Source organism: Vidua chalybeata, chromosome 12, assembly GCF_026979565.1.
Source record: "Vidua chalybeata isolate OUT-0048 chromosome 12, bVidCha1 merged haplotype, whole genome shotgun sequence".
NCBI classification, from domain to species: Eukaryota; Metazoa; Chordata; class Aves; order Passeriformes; family Viduidae; genus Vidua; species Vidua chalybeata.
The window spans coordinates 18,577,086-18,593,643 of record NC_071541.1 but is presented as its reverse complement, the minus strand read 5'-3'; the positions used below and the strand labels follow the sequence as shown (position 1 = coordinate 18,593,643).

The window sequence follows — 16,558 nt, the reverse complement described above, 5'->3', positions numbered from 1 at the left end:
GAAATTAAGAGTCTACAATTAATTCAGGATGTGGTGACAAAAAATACTGAGTTTTAAAGCTCCCAGAAGTTCCCAGTATTGCAGAATTCTCAATCTTTCGGATTTTGAATACCTGATTTAGTGAGAACCTGTCCCCAAGGCAGACAGGTTTCTGAGTTATCTGAATTCCATCAGGGAAGCAGAGAGCAGGGTAGCAAAACCAGTAATAGAAATGATACTTTTTTAAATCCTAGGGGAAAAAAAATTGTAAAATTAGGTAATAAGGAGATACATCAAAATAAATTATATAATACTAATTTAAATTAATGGATTTTAACCATGGAAAACACAGGGGTCTTTACATCACAATGATTTAAAAAAAATCATAAAAATACTAAAAGACTTCATTCTCTGTATATGTTTTTATTTAAGATTTCAAGAGACAATGTGTGTACAATCCTTCAGGCTTTGTTAGCTGGAGCATTTAGTAAAGCTTTCGATTTCTTCAACATGAAACAGCTGCTCTACTTTTACTGCTATCTGTAAGGCCATCGGGTAATCTTATACATTTGTAGAAAATAATATAAAAATATATTAATGCAGCATTATTATTAATACAAAATATATGAATACTCCTAAAAAGAAACGACTTCACTGCTTCCACTACAAGGAGGAGACACAAATTGTCTGTACTCACTGCAAATGTCAACAGCAGGAACCTGTTCAAGAGCATTGGGTTCTCCAGAGCAGCTCCGGATTTGATTGATTCCCAAATCTGCCATGGATTGTGGGGACAAGAAGGAAGAAAAAGGGCAAAGAAACACCAGAGAACATGAGAACAGCTGCAAAAATCTGTAATTCTTCCAGCTACCTATGAAGTCTGGAGATACACATTCTTTGGCATTTTTTTAAACTGAATTAATTCATACAATTATCTGTGTTAAAAGGATTTTAAAGGTCAGACAACAGGGAATTATGAGGCCACAGAAGTGCAAAAAATTCCTAGTTTGGAGTGAAGATATGCATGAAAACTTTGTTACTCAAGGCAATTAATTAAAGGAATCAAAGACAGATCAAAGTAAAGCATCTTAAATTTGACCTTCACCTCTCCCCAGGCCATGACATTAAATACACTGGTGGCAGTGCAGGCAGACCAGCCCCTCTCACCCATCTTTTTCTTGCTTTCTTATCTCAGGATTCTTGCTGCTGTGGAGCTTCCCCATCTCTTTGTCACACAGATAAATTGCAGTAATCTGAGGTTTAAACCAGGCACTGCTGGCTTTTGGGTATGAAAGCCAATTTTAAATATGTGCTCTGCAGAACTTAAGTCTCTGGCAGCTTCAAGAGCATTGCAGAGCTTAAAATGTGATGGAGTTCTCCATGTAGAATTAATTACCATTAATTAAGTTAGATTCTACTCTTTTGTAGAGAACAGTAAAAAGCAAACACCAAACTCTTTCTTTCAGAATAAGCAAAATTCTGAGGCTGCTCAGGACTGGAATATCTCCAAATTTGGGGCAGAGTATAAAGCACTTCAAGGGGTAGAAGGGATTTGGAAACACTGTGATTTGAGTCTCACCTCTTTTGCTTCCTTGTCCAGAAGTGCTTTCTTATCACAGGATTTGAAAGTCTCAAAAGTGTTGGTGTTATACAATGTTCCAAAAGCAGGACAGCAACGTGCTGGTATTGAAGCATTCCTGGAAAAAAGAAGGAAAACTCTGGGAATTAACACAGTCATCAGCAGCAGTATCTGTCTTATGGTGTTAACTTCAATCAAATGATGAGGCACAGCAACAAAATTAACATTAACAACTTAATTAATCCTTATGAACATGGATTGGTGGAATAATAACCAGATGTGCAAACACACATCTCCATCATGGCTTCAAAACCACATCTGGCATCTGTGATCTCTCCAAGCAGAGTGACACTCAATCAGGGATTGAAGCTTTTAACTTCTGTTCAAACAGAACCCACCTGTGACAAATGGGATTTGCACTGAGAAAAACTAATTTAGGCTGAACTTAGATGCCAGTTTTGTACTCACATAAAGAGTTAGTTAAAATTTGATGTTTAAAACACATCCCAAAGGAAACCCAAGCCAGACAAAAGATTGAGCAGCTTCTATAGTTGGTAACATCATCAGCTGGAGAAGCTGCTGTTGCAATCAGTATTTTATTTTTGAGATAGATTAGGTTAAAATCCTACAATATTTCCTTAATTTACAGATCTCATGGATTTTATTGCGTCCTTTAAGACTGCTCTCTAAACCTGGTATTTTTCCAGTCATAATAGATAAACACTTTGGAGGACATTACAGTGTAACAACCAGGGACCTTAAAACCTATTTGAAATGCTAATTAAGCTATAAGCCAAGGAATCAAATGACTAAAAAAACCTTCCTAATGCAAAAAGCTGAGGAAATGGGAAAAAAAATAGTATTTCATATAAATGTACACATAGAAAGTGGGTGAATCTGAGAATTCAGAATATTTTAAATTCAGCCAGAAGGAGTTAATTTTTTTTTGTGCCTCAAAGTAGTCTCTCCACTGTTATAAAGTACATCAATTAATTTAGTTATTCATGAAAATTGCCTTTTCTGACCTTAAAATGAAGTAATACACGACAAAACCGCAGCAAGATCATTGAAAAAACATGATGGTGACTGTAACAAGAGCCTTTGGTAAAAAGGTTGTTTATTTATTCTCACGTAGAGTTGTCTATTCTCACGTAAAGTTTCTCTAACTAATATATCAATGTTGTGCCAGGAAAGTGTCTCCACACACAAACGAAGGCAAACCACAGCCTGTACTTACATGTCAAAGGCACTGAACTCCAGTGTCAATCGAGCTGGCAAACCCAAAGGATCACCTGGACAAAAAAAGCAGCAACAAAAAAAGCTCCTTTTAAACCAAAATATTCAGGTTATTTCCCTTTTTTTGTCGATGTAAATTACAGTGAAACACACATAACTCCCAGCCATTCCTTCTAGCGTTTCAGCGAACACCCGAAACACGCCAGAGGCTCAGAGGCGCGCCAGGAGCGCGCTGCGGGAGCCCCGCACGGCGGGTCGTGCTCACCGTTGTAGTAGTAGCCCTTGATGAGCTTGGGCGTCTCGTCCAGCCGGTACTGGTTGAGTTTCCTCTGGGTCAGCTCGTGCCAGAAGCCCGCGTCCAGCGCGCTGCTGAAGGGAGCGAACTGCAGCGGGCAGAGCCCGGCGGGGCACGGAGCCCCGCGGGCGGCGGCCATGGCCCGGCGGCGGCGGAGCCCTGCGGAAACACGCACAGCGCCCGGCTGGGCTCCGTGACACGGGAACGGCACCGGCACACGGCACCGGCACCGACACGGACACGGGAACGGCACCGGCACACGGCACCGGCACCGACACGGACACGGGAAAGGCACCGGCACAGCCACACGGCACCGGGACCGACACGGACACGGGAACGGCACCGGCACACGGCACCGGGACCGACACGGACACGGGAATGACACAGCCACACGGCACCGGGACCGACACGGACACGGGAACGGCACCGGCACAGCCACACGGCCCCGGGACCGACACGGGAATGGCACCGGGACCGGCACGGCACCGGTACAGCCACACGGCACCGGGACCGACACACGGCACCGGGAACGAACACGGACACGGGAGTGACACAGCCACATGGCACCGGGACCGGCCCCGAACACGTCCATGGCACTGTCCCTGTACATGGACACGGGAATAGCACAGGCACACGGCACCGGGACCGGCACAGGCCCCGCACAGCGACACGGACTGACAGAGGACCAGCACGGCACCGGGCCCGGACACAGGAACAGCACAGCCACACAGCTCCGGGACCGGTACAGGGACCGGCCCTGCACAGCGACACGGCACCGAGAGAGGACCTGCAGGGCACCGGGCCCGGACCCGAGCACAGACATGGGACCAGCCCCGCACTGCCACACGGCCCCGGGACCCGCACAGCGGCACGGCACCGGCAGAGGACCTACACTGCACCGGCACCGGCAGCGGCCCCGCACAGCGAGCCGGGACCGACAGAGCACCAGCACGGCACCGGCAGCGGCCCCGAACACGGACATGGCACCACCCCCGCACACTGACACGGGACCTGACCGCACAGCGGCACGGCCCCGGCCGCCCGGCCTCGGCTACGCGTGACTGCAGCCCCGGGGAGCCGGCTGAGGCCCGGACACATCGGGCGCGGGGGTGCAAGGGGCACTGCGGGGACGGTGCTGGTGCCGTGACCCGGCGGTGCCGGTGGCGGTGCCCGGGGCCGGGGCGGTGCCGGTGGCGGTGCCCGGGGCCGGGCCGGTGCCGGGCCGGCAGGAGCCGCCCGCTCCATGCCCGCTCTCCCTTACCGGCTGCGCCGCTCGCTCCGCACTTCCGGCATGGCGGGCCGGCGCACGGCGGTGATGTTGCAGCAGCCGAGCGCATGTGACGGGCCGGGCGGCGCGGGATGATGGCGTGCCGGGCGCGCAGGGCGGCTCCGGCCCGATGCCGGCTCCGGTTCCGGTCCCGGTCCCGGTCCCGGTCCCGGCGGGATGCGGCGGTGCCGCCCGCCCTCGGTAGCATCCCCCGCATCCTCACGGCGGTCGGGCGGGCCCGTGTCCCGCAGCGCTTGGAGCCGTGTGCCCGGCGCCGCGTGCTGCTCCAACTTCCCCGGCACACAGCAGAGCCCTCAGAAAATCCAATCATTTAATTTAACTTTAGTTGGGAAAGTGGGAAACTCAGTAATTTAATTTTAGTTGGTGGGAAAGCGCCTACCCGCGCACCTGCAGTCACGTTTCCGCTCCTGCCTGCGGCATTGGCTGCGGACGAGGGAAGAGCGGTGCAGTTCCGCGCTGGCCGCGCAGCCCGCGGCTGCTCCCGTCCCACCAGGTGTCCCCAGCGGCCGCGGAGCGCTCCGAGAGCGGTCTGTGCGGCTAAACCTCCGTGCCAGCGCCTCTCTGTTACGGACACACACTGTAATACTGGCTTTTCGCAGGTACTAAAACGGATTTTAGATGTGTGATGTTAAAGTGACTTTGTTATAAAGATACAGTTTCTATTCCTGTTGTTAAGTAAGCTCAGTGAAATAGCTGGTGTAAGTGTGCTTGTGTTAAAATGCCTGCTGGGATGGGATAACACCCAGTGAGCACAGGATGAGGACACCTGTACAGATCTGCCAACCATCGGCACTCACCGTCTGAAGAAAACACGGACCATGTTTTGGACCAAAAACACGGACAGTTCTGGCCCAAAGCCCGTAACTGGAGGTGATAAGAATGGACTGAAACCACAACCAAGGAATGTGCATGCCCTAAAAAGGCGGAACTGAGGAGGAGCCATGCTAAACAGTTCTTGGAATTTGTAAACTAGTTTGGGGAAAAGTTTACTATGCATAATTTATGAGTATGTAACAGGCTGATGCAATAGAAATGGAATATAAAGGGTGTTTCCAAAATAGCAGGTGTGCTCTTGGCTGAGAGCCGAGATGCACCCGGCCATAACAACCTTTGCTCTATGGTCCTATGGTCCTTTATTAAACTTTTAAAATTTTTACAAGAGAGTGAACGTGTTTTTCACATCTCCAAGAAATCCCCAGACTCTCATTTTCTCTGAAGCTCCGTGTCCTCTGACCTTGGCTGTCAACTGGGACACGCTGAGAACATTTTACAGGAAACCACACCTGAAATATTCTCTCGAGCCTTGGCCTTCCGTTGGTGGGAGGCTTCTTCATTTCTCCATTTACCGAAATTTGCTTTCCTCTGCTTCCTTCACATCCAGAGCCACTGGAATTGCCTGTTCAGTGAAACAAACTCAGAAATGTTCTTAGGTACTTGCTATTTAAAATAGACACTATCCCATTTCTCTGTTTTATTGTTATCTAATAGCTATAAAATGTGGTTATCACAAATCCCCTGTCTTTGCTGTTAACACAGTTACACAAAGATCATGGGTAAATTGGCTTGAGATAAAACAAAAAAAAATCAGGCAGCTTTATTTTGCAGGGTTTAGCTGTTTGAATGTTTATTTTTACCAAAGGTTCTTGTTGTTACAGTCACCATTTTTAGACTAATTTTCAATGATCTTGCTGAGGATTTTTCATGTATTAGTACATTTTAAGGTCAGAAAAGGCAATTTTTATGATCAACAGGACAGATTTCATGATACCTCTCAGCAGCCCTTGGGTAAATGTGTTTTCCAGCACTAATCACTGTGGCTGACTTTTATTTCCTCAGGGATCATCTAAATTACCATCCATTTTGGCCAGAATTGCTGTTGGAAATCAGAATAGAAAAAAACCAATTTAATGGCTGTGAACCTCAGCAATTGTTTGTGAAAGGTCAGGGATTAGAGCATGTGTTTCAAAAAGTTCTGTTCTCTACTCCAAAGAGGTGCATTTTACTACTTGTGCAGGTGTTCCTCCTGCAGTGAAAAAGTTGTCTGAATTCTGCAATGAATTTTGTTGGTTTTATGTTCTCTCTCTGCGTTTTGCCTTATTTCTACTAAATTTAAGATTCCTAATTGCAGTTTTTCCTGAGTGTAACTTGAAACCAAAGTCAATTAATCTCTGAACCTTGCATGATACACTGATATAGCCTGAATTTAAGTTTATTCCTTTAGCACATTTCCCCAATGTATTAAAATGCAGATATATTAGGGCTTCTTTTAATATTGAATCCTTTAAATACAATTAAGAAACTGTTCAGAATGTGGGAAATTCTTCAGCACAACAAAAGAAATGAGAGGAATTTCTTTTTTCTTTGTAACATCAAAGCCAGCCCAGCTTTCAGTTGTACTCCAACATCTTCTTAAACTCTTTTCATCAGACATTGAGAATTCTATTATTGTGTTTTTCTCCTGAAATATTCGACAGCAAGATTTGTGAAATACAATTAAATATAAAAGGTAGAAAAGGTAAACATATTTTGTGTATAATCAGCTATATTCCTCAAGTCTAGAAACAGCAGCACACCCTTCTGGAGCAGATGGTGACAGTATATTGAGCACAGAAACTCTTTTGGGACATAAAAAAAATCTACTTTTTTTCAGCAAAGTTAATGTACAGTTAATATAAGCATGATATCAAAGAGATACAGTAGGATACACACTAAAACTTGACACTTAATGAAAAGTTTGTGCTTTGGAGGAAGCTATAAATAAATAGGGGAGTCTTTTTAAACAGTTGCAAGTTTCTTTCTTTGATTGTGCAAAGTACCTCCACTTGCAAATCTCACTTCACAAGCAATGTGTGTAATGGAGTAAGTTGAAAGAGAAAAATGTTTTTGGCCAATAACAGAAATGTGATTTCTTCCTTTTCTGTAGCTGAATAAGTTACAATCACTGAAGAGGTTTATTGTGTCTCCATTTCTGTGATGGGAGTGGTGGTCTCAAACGGTAAAAGGTTGACAACAGTGTAGCAGTTCATGTACTGACCTTGAGTTTTTCAGATTCGTGACCTGAAGTTGCTCTTCAAATGTGTTAAAACTATTAAATGCACATTTCCCACTTTTACTGCCACTTCTTTACAGATTACAGTTTGCCACAGTCTTTTACTGTACCCATCCTTTGAAACCGGAACATTTTGTCTGGTTGAACTCCTGGGCTGCACTTGAGCTCCAAAACCCCAGCCCAGCATCAATGAATGTGAAGGATCTTTTTAAAAGTCTTCTTGAAATTCTGGTTACAGAGAGGATAGAGGAATGGGTTTAAGGTGGAGTTGATGTAGCCCAGCCATATGGTGCCCCTGTGCAGTTCTAAGAGCTGGTTGTGGTCGTGGAATGTTATCACCATGAACAACACGAAGTAGGGGATCCAGCAGATCATGAAGGCTGCCATGATCACCCCCAGCTGCTTGGCTGCCTTCCTCTCCCTGTTCCCGTGCCGGTGGATGCTCCTGGAATGGCTGTGCAGGGCGTGCCAGGTCTTCCTCAGGAACGTCATTCCCCTGGAGTCCCTGCGCTCGCTCCTGCCCTGAGGACAGCAGGCTCCTGTAGGGCTGGGCTCTGCCTGGGGGGCCGCCTCGGTGAAGGTGTGGTTGTCTGATGCCCCGCTGGAGTCGCTGTCCTGGCAGCCAGGCTGCTCCTTATCCCCAGGTTTCTTCGTGGCACACGCCCCCCTCTTGCCTGCTCTATCCAAGCCGGGCTCAGGCTTGGCTGTGGTGAGAGAGAAACAGCTCCACTTCAGGACCTTCCCATCACACAGGGCCTTCGAAGCCTTGGCTGGATGGCTGAAATGAAGCTCTGCCTCCACTTTTTGGGGCTCTGGGGAGCTTTGCTTGTCTGCACCGGGGGTGCTCTCACCTAAGATTTGCTCCTGGAGGCAAATATTTTTCTCATGCTTTGTCTTGGTCTGATGCACGGTGTTTTTTTCCATGGAAGCCCAGTAAGACCCATTGCTGAGCTCCCGGTGCTGGCAGTGCTTTCGAACAGCCCTGAAGATTTTGCAGTAGAACCACAACATCAGCAGGGAGGGCAGGTAGAAGTTGAAAATGGCCGCCAGCACTTTAAACCAGGTGACTTTGAAGAACTCCGTCTCACACTTGTTTTCCTCCACCGTCCTTTGCCCGTTGTTGGCAAAAACGTGCCAGCCCAGGATGGGGATGACCCAGGTGAAGGAGAGCAGCCAGACCCCCAGGATGAGGAGCGAGGCTCTCATCTTGGTGCGGTACTTGAGGTACCTGAGCGGCTGCTGCACCGAGCGGTACCGGTCCACGCACAGGATGAAGAGGTTGAAAATCGAGGCCGTGCTGGCCACGTAATCCATGGAGAGCCAGAACAAGCAGGCTGCCAGCCCCAGGGGCCACTGGGGGCTCAGCAGGTCCACGATGTTCAGGGGCATCACGGCCACCCCCACGATCAGGTCGGCGATGGAGAGGCTCACGATGTACAAATTACCCACAGTCTGCAGCTTCTTCTCCATTTTCACGGCACACAGCACTAGAATGTTCATGACAACGGTGACCAGGGAAATGCCTCCCAGGAGCAGGCCTAGGAGGGCTGGGGGAGCGTTGCTGGAGGCCTCTGTTGTGTTGTTGGACATCTTTTTTGCGGGCACACGGAGTGAGAATCGGAATGGGCGTCCAGGCCTTGGACCTTCAGTCATGGCTTGCACTCCTGGATGAAAACGTCTTGGGTTGCTTGGGGTTTTTTATTTCCAGAACTAGAGGAAAGAAAGAAAAACATACTCAGTCGCTGTAATAATAAGATAATAAAGCTAATTTGTGCCTCAGCTTTGCACTGTCCCTTTTAGGGCTTTCCTAAATAAGAAAAAATTAAAACATTTTAAATACAGGTAATTTGTGTTTTATGAAACCCCACTAACCAATCCCAAACAGTTTTCATAGAGCTTCATCTATTTCTTCAGATCGCACAATCTGAAGAAGAAATTTAATTCCTCACAGTTTTAATTCATTATATCTCATTAAACAGCTGATCATGAACCATAACATAAACTCCATATTGGCAAACCAATTTAAAATGTGCTAGTAAAAACCAATATTAACATATTTTGTACCAAATAATTGAAACAAGCCAGTGCTTATTTACAACCTCCGTCTAACAGTTTGAGAATCCAGCAGTTGGCAGTCAGTAGGCAGTCATTCAAATTATAGGTAATGAGTAATCTCTTCCTACACAATTTAGGCTCACACAGATTTCAAACATTTAAAGATGCCAGGCCTATTTGAGATCAAATGCAAAATAATAAGATTTTTTCAGGATTAATAAGCTTCTTCTGCTTCCCAACTGCTAACTTCATGTATTGATCCACAGTGCAGAATTGATTAATAATATTTTGCATCTTGGAGCAAATGATCAACTGACCAAATTCTGCCTCCAGTCCATTGATGAAAAATGTCTGTGAGGGTAACACACATTCTGTGCCATTTCATAGCTTGTCTGAGTTTATGTTCTGGTAAATCTCTTAAAGCAATAAGGAAGGAAATTGGAATATATTTGCTCAAAGTATTTACACAACTCACACTGAGGTATGTACAGGATTTCTCACCCTCAGAACTCTAAACATGGCCAGAGCAATACAATGCAACAGATTGTTCAATAATCAGCATTTCCTATTGAAACTCAGTGATGCAATACTTCATTTAACTTCATCCTTTTTATTCCAGTAATCAGGGTGTAAGCTCAACCTTATGAGAGGTCAAATTCCTTCTTGCCTGTGCTTTACTCACAGGTGGGTGTCGGGAGAGGAGCTGTGTCCTTGGTGCCAGTAGCATCCATAGGCAGAGGAGACAGGAGCACCCTGGGGAGTGCTGTGATCCTGGATTCCTTCAGGCTCTGCCAGGACAATTCCTCTGTGGCAGCTGCTCACAGCTCACAGAGCCCTCGAGCATCTCCTGAGAACGAGGACATAAATGGGTGTTGAGGACAGAAATTATTCCATGGATGTTGGGGACAGAAATTATTCCATGGGTGTTGAGGACAGAAATGACTCCATGGGTGTTAAGGACAGAAATGGTTCCATGGATGTTGAGGACAGAAATTATTCCATGGGTGTTGAGGATAGAAATGACTCCATGGGTGTTAAGGACAGAAATGACTCCCTGGATGTTGAGACAGAAATGATTCCATGGATGTTGGGGACAGAAATGACTCCCTGGATGCTGAGGACAGAAATGACTCCCTGGATGTTGAGGACAGAAATGACTCCCTGGATGTTGAGGACAGAAATGATTCCATGGATGTTGGGGACAGAAATGACTCCCTGGATGCTGAGGACAGAAATGATTCCATGGATGTTGGGGACAGAAATGACTCCCTGGATGCTGAGGACAGAAATGATTCCATGGATGTTGGGGACAGAAATGATTCCATGGATGTTGGGGACAGAAATGACTCCCTGGATGCTGAGGACAGAAATGATTCCATGGATGTTGAGGACAGAAATGACTCCCTGGATGTTGAGACAGAAATGATTCCATGGATATTGGGGACAGAAATGACTCCCTGGATGCTGAGGACAGAAATGATTCCATGGATGTTGAGGACAGAAAAGACTCCCTGGATGTTGAGGACAGAAATGACTCCGTAGGTGTTAAGGACAGAAATGACTCCGTGGGTGTTAAACCAGCGTGTCTTAAACCAGCATCCCAGGCTGTCTTTGTCTCCACCTCTTCAAGTGTGTTTAAGTGTAGGGGGCATGGCCAAGGCAAGGAGCTGGTGTAAGATGCTGGAACTTCACCCCCATGTACTTCCATTTAAATGCATGGCAAAATAAAGGGAGAAGAGGCAACTTTAATTGAGTCTTCAACTAAAAAAAATACCAGCGAAGAAAGCTGCCTGGTTAGACAGCTCTCCTTGGTTGCTTATGGAATGCATGAACTGCATCTGGGCTTGGAGTGCATGATCTCCAGAGATCCTCCCAGCCCTAACAGTTCTGGGATTCTGTGAATAAAACAGCAGAATACAGTAAATGGTGTTCACTGCTTCCCCAACCTTCTCCTTAGCACTGCTGAGGTTGGATAGGGCAGGATTTAGGGAGCAACTTGCAGAATTGATCAGGGGTGCTCCTGCTCCAAAGCAGGTTAACGTGCCCTTTCTTCAGGAGCTACTGATGTAATTCCTTATCTCTAACTCAGTTGCCAGTAGAAGAAAGCAATAATAATGAATAAATGGGGTTTAATGTTTGCACAGTTTAATTACACTGAAACAAAGTTCACTAAGACAGAAAAGGTTTAAAACAAACAAACAAACAAAAAAACCCCAAAAAAACAAAAAAAAAAAAAACAACAACAAAAAACAAAAAAAAAAAAAAAAAAAAACCAAAAAAAAACCAGCCCAAAACTTTGGATTGCTTTGTGGAAATTCTAAACCCTGACCTTACCATGAAGTACCTCCTTAATTTTTGCTGTTTGTAAAGAGCTTTTCCTACAGGGAGGCTCAGCAATCATGATTTGTTATTGTATTACATTTCCAAGGAGCAAGAATCTACTGGGAGATGCTAAGTGGATGCCTCGGTGCCTCATTAGTGCAGGTGCAATCTATTAAGCCCTGACGGAGTGGGAGAAAGTTTCCAGAAACTGGCATGTTTCTTGCTGATAGATTTTTAAGAAATTACAGCTCCAAAAAGCAAAATTCTTGTTCATCAGACTAAATTCAAGCAGAAAGTGAGATTTTAATTCAGATGGCCTTTACTCACTCTGTTCTACTTAAGAAGCTTATTTATTTCTAGTGATTTTCCCCCTAAATTATCATCCTTGAGTTGTTGAAAGTACTAACACGCTAAGAGTTTGATTAATTTCCATCTCAAAAACTCATTTATTTCTCTGTAAGGGAACAGTCCCTATTCAATGCCTGCCAATATTCAAGGAATATTTATGATAAAAAGTAAATGAAAAAACTTGGTAAACCTGCCTGTTGCTCCCACTCAAATGACAATGTCTCAGCCCAGCCAGGACAGTTTGGAAGAGTAGCTTCAGTATCCTTCAAGCAACAGAACCAGCTACTTAATTAAACAATTTTCTACCCACCACTGTATTTACTTCCTTTTTTTTTTCCTAAGTAAATTTATTATGTTTAAGTTCCAGCCTTAACCTGAAATTATCAGGAGATAGAAACAGACTTTTTTTTGACGGTGGCTGGCATTTTCTAAACAACTCTCTTAAACACTTGGCCTATATTCCATGAATATTAAAAAGAGTTAACAGAAGATGGACACATTCCAAAGAATGTTTTGGCCTTCCAAATGTAAGCTCAGACTTCCATAAAACTCCTCTTTTAGCAGCTCAATTTTCTAGTTTAAGTTGTTCGAAATGTCAGTTTTTCCATGACAAAATCCAGTCTTGTTCTTGTGATAGCATTTCCCAAATATGGATTATTTTTGCCAAGAGATTGGAGGAAAAACTCATCTTGACAAGAGTCCCAAAGCTTCCAGATATGGTATTAATTTTCCCTGCCTGTCTAAACATTATCAATATCAACTAATTTGTCATCAATGTGATCTCTTAGCAACAGTATTTAAATGTAATTTTCTTTAAGTACTGCTGTGCTGTCTTATATTCTTTTCTCCATCACTTGTGTGTAAAAAGAGAATTTGCTATAGGTGCCAGACCTGTGAAATCACTGCTGTAATGGCAGAAAAGCCCTTTGTGCTGTGATGCAGGAAATAAACCCTTGAGCTGTAAAATCCCTTATAAACAAAGGGGAACTTCCCTGGAGCGTGGCTCCTTTAAAGCTGAGCAGCTGCAGTGGTGCCTTTCTGTTCTGGGTGTGGAACCTGTTATCCCAACTCAGTCTAGCAGGACATCTTTCCTACAAGGATAGCAAAAAAAACTTGATTTTTTTGGACTTCACCTTGTGCTACTGCTGACTCCAACCCCTGACAGCTGTAAAACTTGGTGGGCTTCATCCCTCTGCATCAGAAATACAATTAACTTTTAAAAATGTAACTCACCCTGTCATTCAGACATAAAGATCTGGTTCTTTCCAAGTGTCTTGGGAGATCACTACTCACAAAAGTAAAAAATAATGTATGTGAATAAGAGCTGGGTGTTCTTTCAGTGGTGAGGTTGAATCACAATAAAACGTCTTTGGGGATTTACTTGAATTCAGCTCAAGTGAACTTTTGGTGCTTTGGAACTGTGTGAAATCCATCACAGAAATGCACAGATTTAAAAATCCTAGTGGGTGTGAGGAGTCACTGTCTCCTTGTACAGGGAATAAAAGTAAAGCATGTTACTGAAAGATTTATTTTAGGTCACTTATTTTTTTTCATCTTTAATTTGGAACCTGTATTTTCAGTCTCTTCAAACATCTGGTGAATTTACAGTAGTAATTTGATGAGTTCCTTCATATTTTAGCAATAACTCATTGAAAATACAAAACTTTTCCTTTATAGAAATACACACCGGACTTAAACAAGCTCCTTGGTTTTGTTGTTTTTTTTTTTTTTTTTTTTTTTTTTTTCAGGCAGCTTTAATGCTTTTTGTGGGATTAAGCAGATGGTAAAGAGGCACAAGGTTTCTTAATAGTGAGAGAGCCTGGTGTCGTGCAAGTAAAATCTTTAAAAACATCTTATCCAAGAATTCCCATTCCTCTCCATCATTCCTGTCTGTAAAGGAAAGCCTGGGAAGGCTGCATCAAGAATGGGAAAAGGTTTAGGGCAGGTTATGTCCCTGCTGTAGGGTCAGCCCCCTCAGGACGTGCTGGACTTGTATTTGAGGAAAGGTCTGTATGAAAATAATGCATTTTCGATTTTTCCTCGCAAGAGCACAATTGTTTTCAGAAGGGGGTGAGGGTTTAAGTTCTTTCTCGTGCTCTTTCTTCAGCCAAGCCACTCTTCTCCCTTAAAACAAGGAACCCACCCCTCCCTGCCTGTTCTTCCCTGCCATGTTCCCTTCCCTTCCCTCACCAGAAAGATGCTTGAAAGAAGAGCATAAATATTTTCTGTGCAGACAGGAACTGCCCCGAACCATCTTAATTCAAGTGTGGCCGTTAAGTACAGTGGGGAATCTGGACTTTATCCATCTGTTTCCCTTCCCTTCCTTCCCGTGTCCATCTGAGCATCCCCTCCGTGCTCTGGCCTTGCTGGCCTGACCCGCAGCGGCTCCTCTCTGCCCGGGGGCAGGGGGCGAGCCTGGGGACCTTTGGAGCTGCTGGATCTGCAGCTTGGACAAGTGTCCTCCGGGGGAAAAGCTGGCGGAGCTTCCTACAGGGTATTGCTGCACTTTTGGGGATTTTTCTTCAGCTTGGTTTGCCCCGACGGGAGACCCTTCGCTCCACGCTCCCCTCTGCTGCTCTGGGCTGGGATGCGCCGGGTAAGGAGCAGCCAGAATCTGCCAAGGGCTCCCAGTTTGTGCTGAGGAGAGTTCTCAAAAGCGGGGTGTGTTTGCTGGTGAGTTGTGCTGCTCCTGTTTGCTTTCCTCCCCCGCTCCTCTCGCTGTGCTCAGGGGGGACAAGGGAGCTCCGAGGAGCCGCCTGTGCCCCCCCAGCCTCCAATTCCCCCAATCCCTCCAATCCCCCCAGTCCCTCCAATCCCTCCAATCCCTCCAATCCCTCCCGCTGCCCCTCGCCCCAGCTCCCTCCTGCCTTTCCCCGCCGCTGGTCACTCACCAAAGCCAGGAGGAGAGCGGGCAGCGGCCGCGGCAGCTCGGGCAGCGGGGCCGGGCGGAGCCGCTCCTCCTGCCCGGGGCTGGGCTGGGCTGGGCCGGGGCGCGGCGGAGGCGGAGGATGCGATGGGAAGCGATGGAAAGCGGTGGGAAGCGATGGGATGCGGTGGGATGCTATGAGAAGCGATGGGATGCGGTGAGAAGCCGTGGGATGCTATGGGAGGCGTGGCAAGCGGTGGATGCGGTGGGATGCTTTGGGAAGCGGTGGGATGTGTGAGAAGCGGTGGGATGCTTTGAGAAGCAGTGGGATGCTTTGGGAAGCGATGGAATGCTTTGAGAAGCGGTGGGATGCTTTGGGAAGCGGTGGGATGCTTTGGGAAGCGGTGGGATGCTTTGGGAAGCGATGGGATGCTTTGGGAAGCGGTGGGATGTGGTGAGAAGCGATGGGATGAGGTGAGAAGCGGTGGGATGCTTTGGGAAGCGATGGGATGCTTTGAGAAGCGGTGGGATGCTTTGGGAAGCGATGGGATGCTTTGAGAAGCAGTGGGATGCTTTGGGAAGCGGTGGGATGCTTTGAGAAGCGGTGGGATGCTTTGGGAAGCGGTGGGATGCTTTGAGAAGCGGTGGGATGCTTTGGGAAGCGGTGGGATGCTTTGAGAAGCGGTGGGATGCTTTGAGAAGCAGTGGGATGCTTTGGGAAGCGGTGAGATGCGGTGGGATGCCGGCCCCCTCCCGCCGCGGCGCTCCGGGACGCTGCCGAGGGACGCTCCGCTCTCTCCGGGGAAGAGCCCGGCTCTGGCGCTCCGCTCTGCTCTCCCCGCCCGCCGGAGAGCCCCGGGTGTGGCCGCAAACCTGTGGAAATGTGAGCTGGCTGCAGCGGGGAGGTGACGTGGGGGCTCACCCGAGGTAACCCGAGAGTCTGCAGAGCATCAGACAGCACGTCCCGGTCTGGGAGCATCCCAGCCCTCATCAGTCCCAGGGCTGTCACCCTTCTCTGGTGACCATCCCAGCCCTCATCAGTCCCAGGGCTGTCACCCTTCTCTGGTGACAGGCACTGGGGCTGACTCAGCAGTACCTGGAGTTTCTTTTACTGGAACTGTCTTACACAACTACTTCAAGACCTAGAAAAATCCCACATGCGTAACACATTATTGCATATTTAGCTAAACTGATGTTTTTGTGATTCACGTAGGTCCAGTACATCTGCTCTGTGTTAAACATACACATAGGGTTTGGGAGATTTTTTTGCAACTATCTTACTAATATTCATTCCTTTCTTTAAGATCATGCTTATTTTTCCCTGATTTTTAAAAACGTTTAGAAATGTGTTGCACAAAACTCTCCGTGGATTCAAACGGGGAATTTTGTTATGTAGGTCACAAAGAAATTGTGCAATGGTGTTTTTTTGCAAACAGCATTGGTGGGCACTTGGTAACTTCATTGTTTGAGAAACTGGTGAAGAGGAGTTGTAAGCTTTGCACAATTCCTCTCCACCATGAGCAAACAGGAAAGTACAGGAA

The 16,558-nt window shown here is 46.4% G+C and overlaps 2 protein-coding genes across 2 annotated transcripts in view; both read right to left on the bottom strand.

Annotated features, from left to right (window-relative positions):
- ATG7 (autophagy related 7) overlaps nt 1–4,232 on the bottom strand; it is a 75,954-nt gene extending 71,722 nt beyond the window's left edge. The window contains exons 1-5 of the mRNA XM_053953691.1: nt 3,060–4,232; nt 2,796–2,850; nt 1,559–1,676; nt 677–754; nt 113–229 (exon numbers count right to left, since the gene is read on the bottom strand). Coding sequence (XP_053809666.1) covers nt 113–229; nt 677–754; nt 1,559–1,676; nt 2,796–2,850; nt 3,060–4,071 — 1,380 coding nt within the window. The 5' untranslated portion in view covers nt 4,072–4,232. The remainder of the gene's footprint in view (nt 1–112; nt 230–676; nt 755–1,558; nt 1,677–2,795; nt 2,851–3,059) is intronic.
- Nucleotides 4,233–5,391: 1,159 nt separating this feature from the next.
- Nucleotides 5,392–15,055, bottom strand: HRH1 (histamine receptor H1). The gene is made up of 3 exons (XM_053953692.1): nt 15,043–15,055; nt 10,164–10,328; nt 5,392–9,136 (listed from the first exon to the last, which is right to left on the bottom strand). Exon 3 carries the CDS (start codon nt 9,077–9,079, stop codon nt 7,613–7,615), a length of 1,467 nt encoding a protein of 488 aa, XP_053809667.1. The 5' UTR covers nt 9,080–9,136; nt 10,164–10,328; nt 15,043–15,055; the 3' UTR covers nt 5,392–7,612.
- Nucleotides 15,056–16,558: the final 1,503 nt, after the last annotated feature.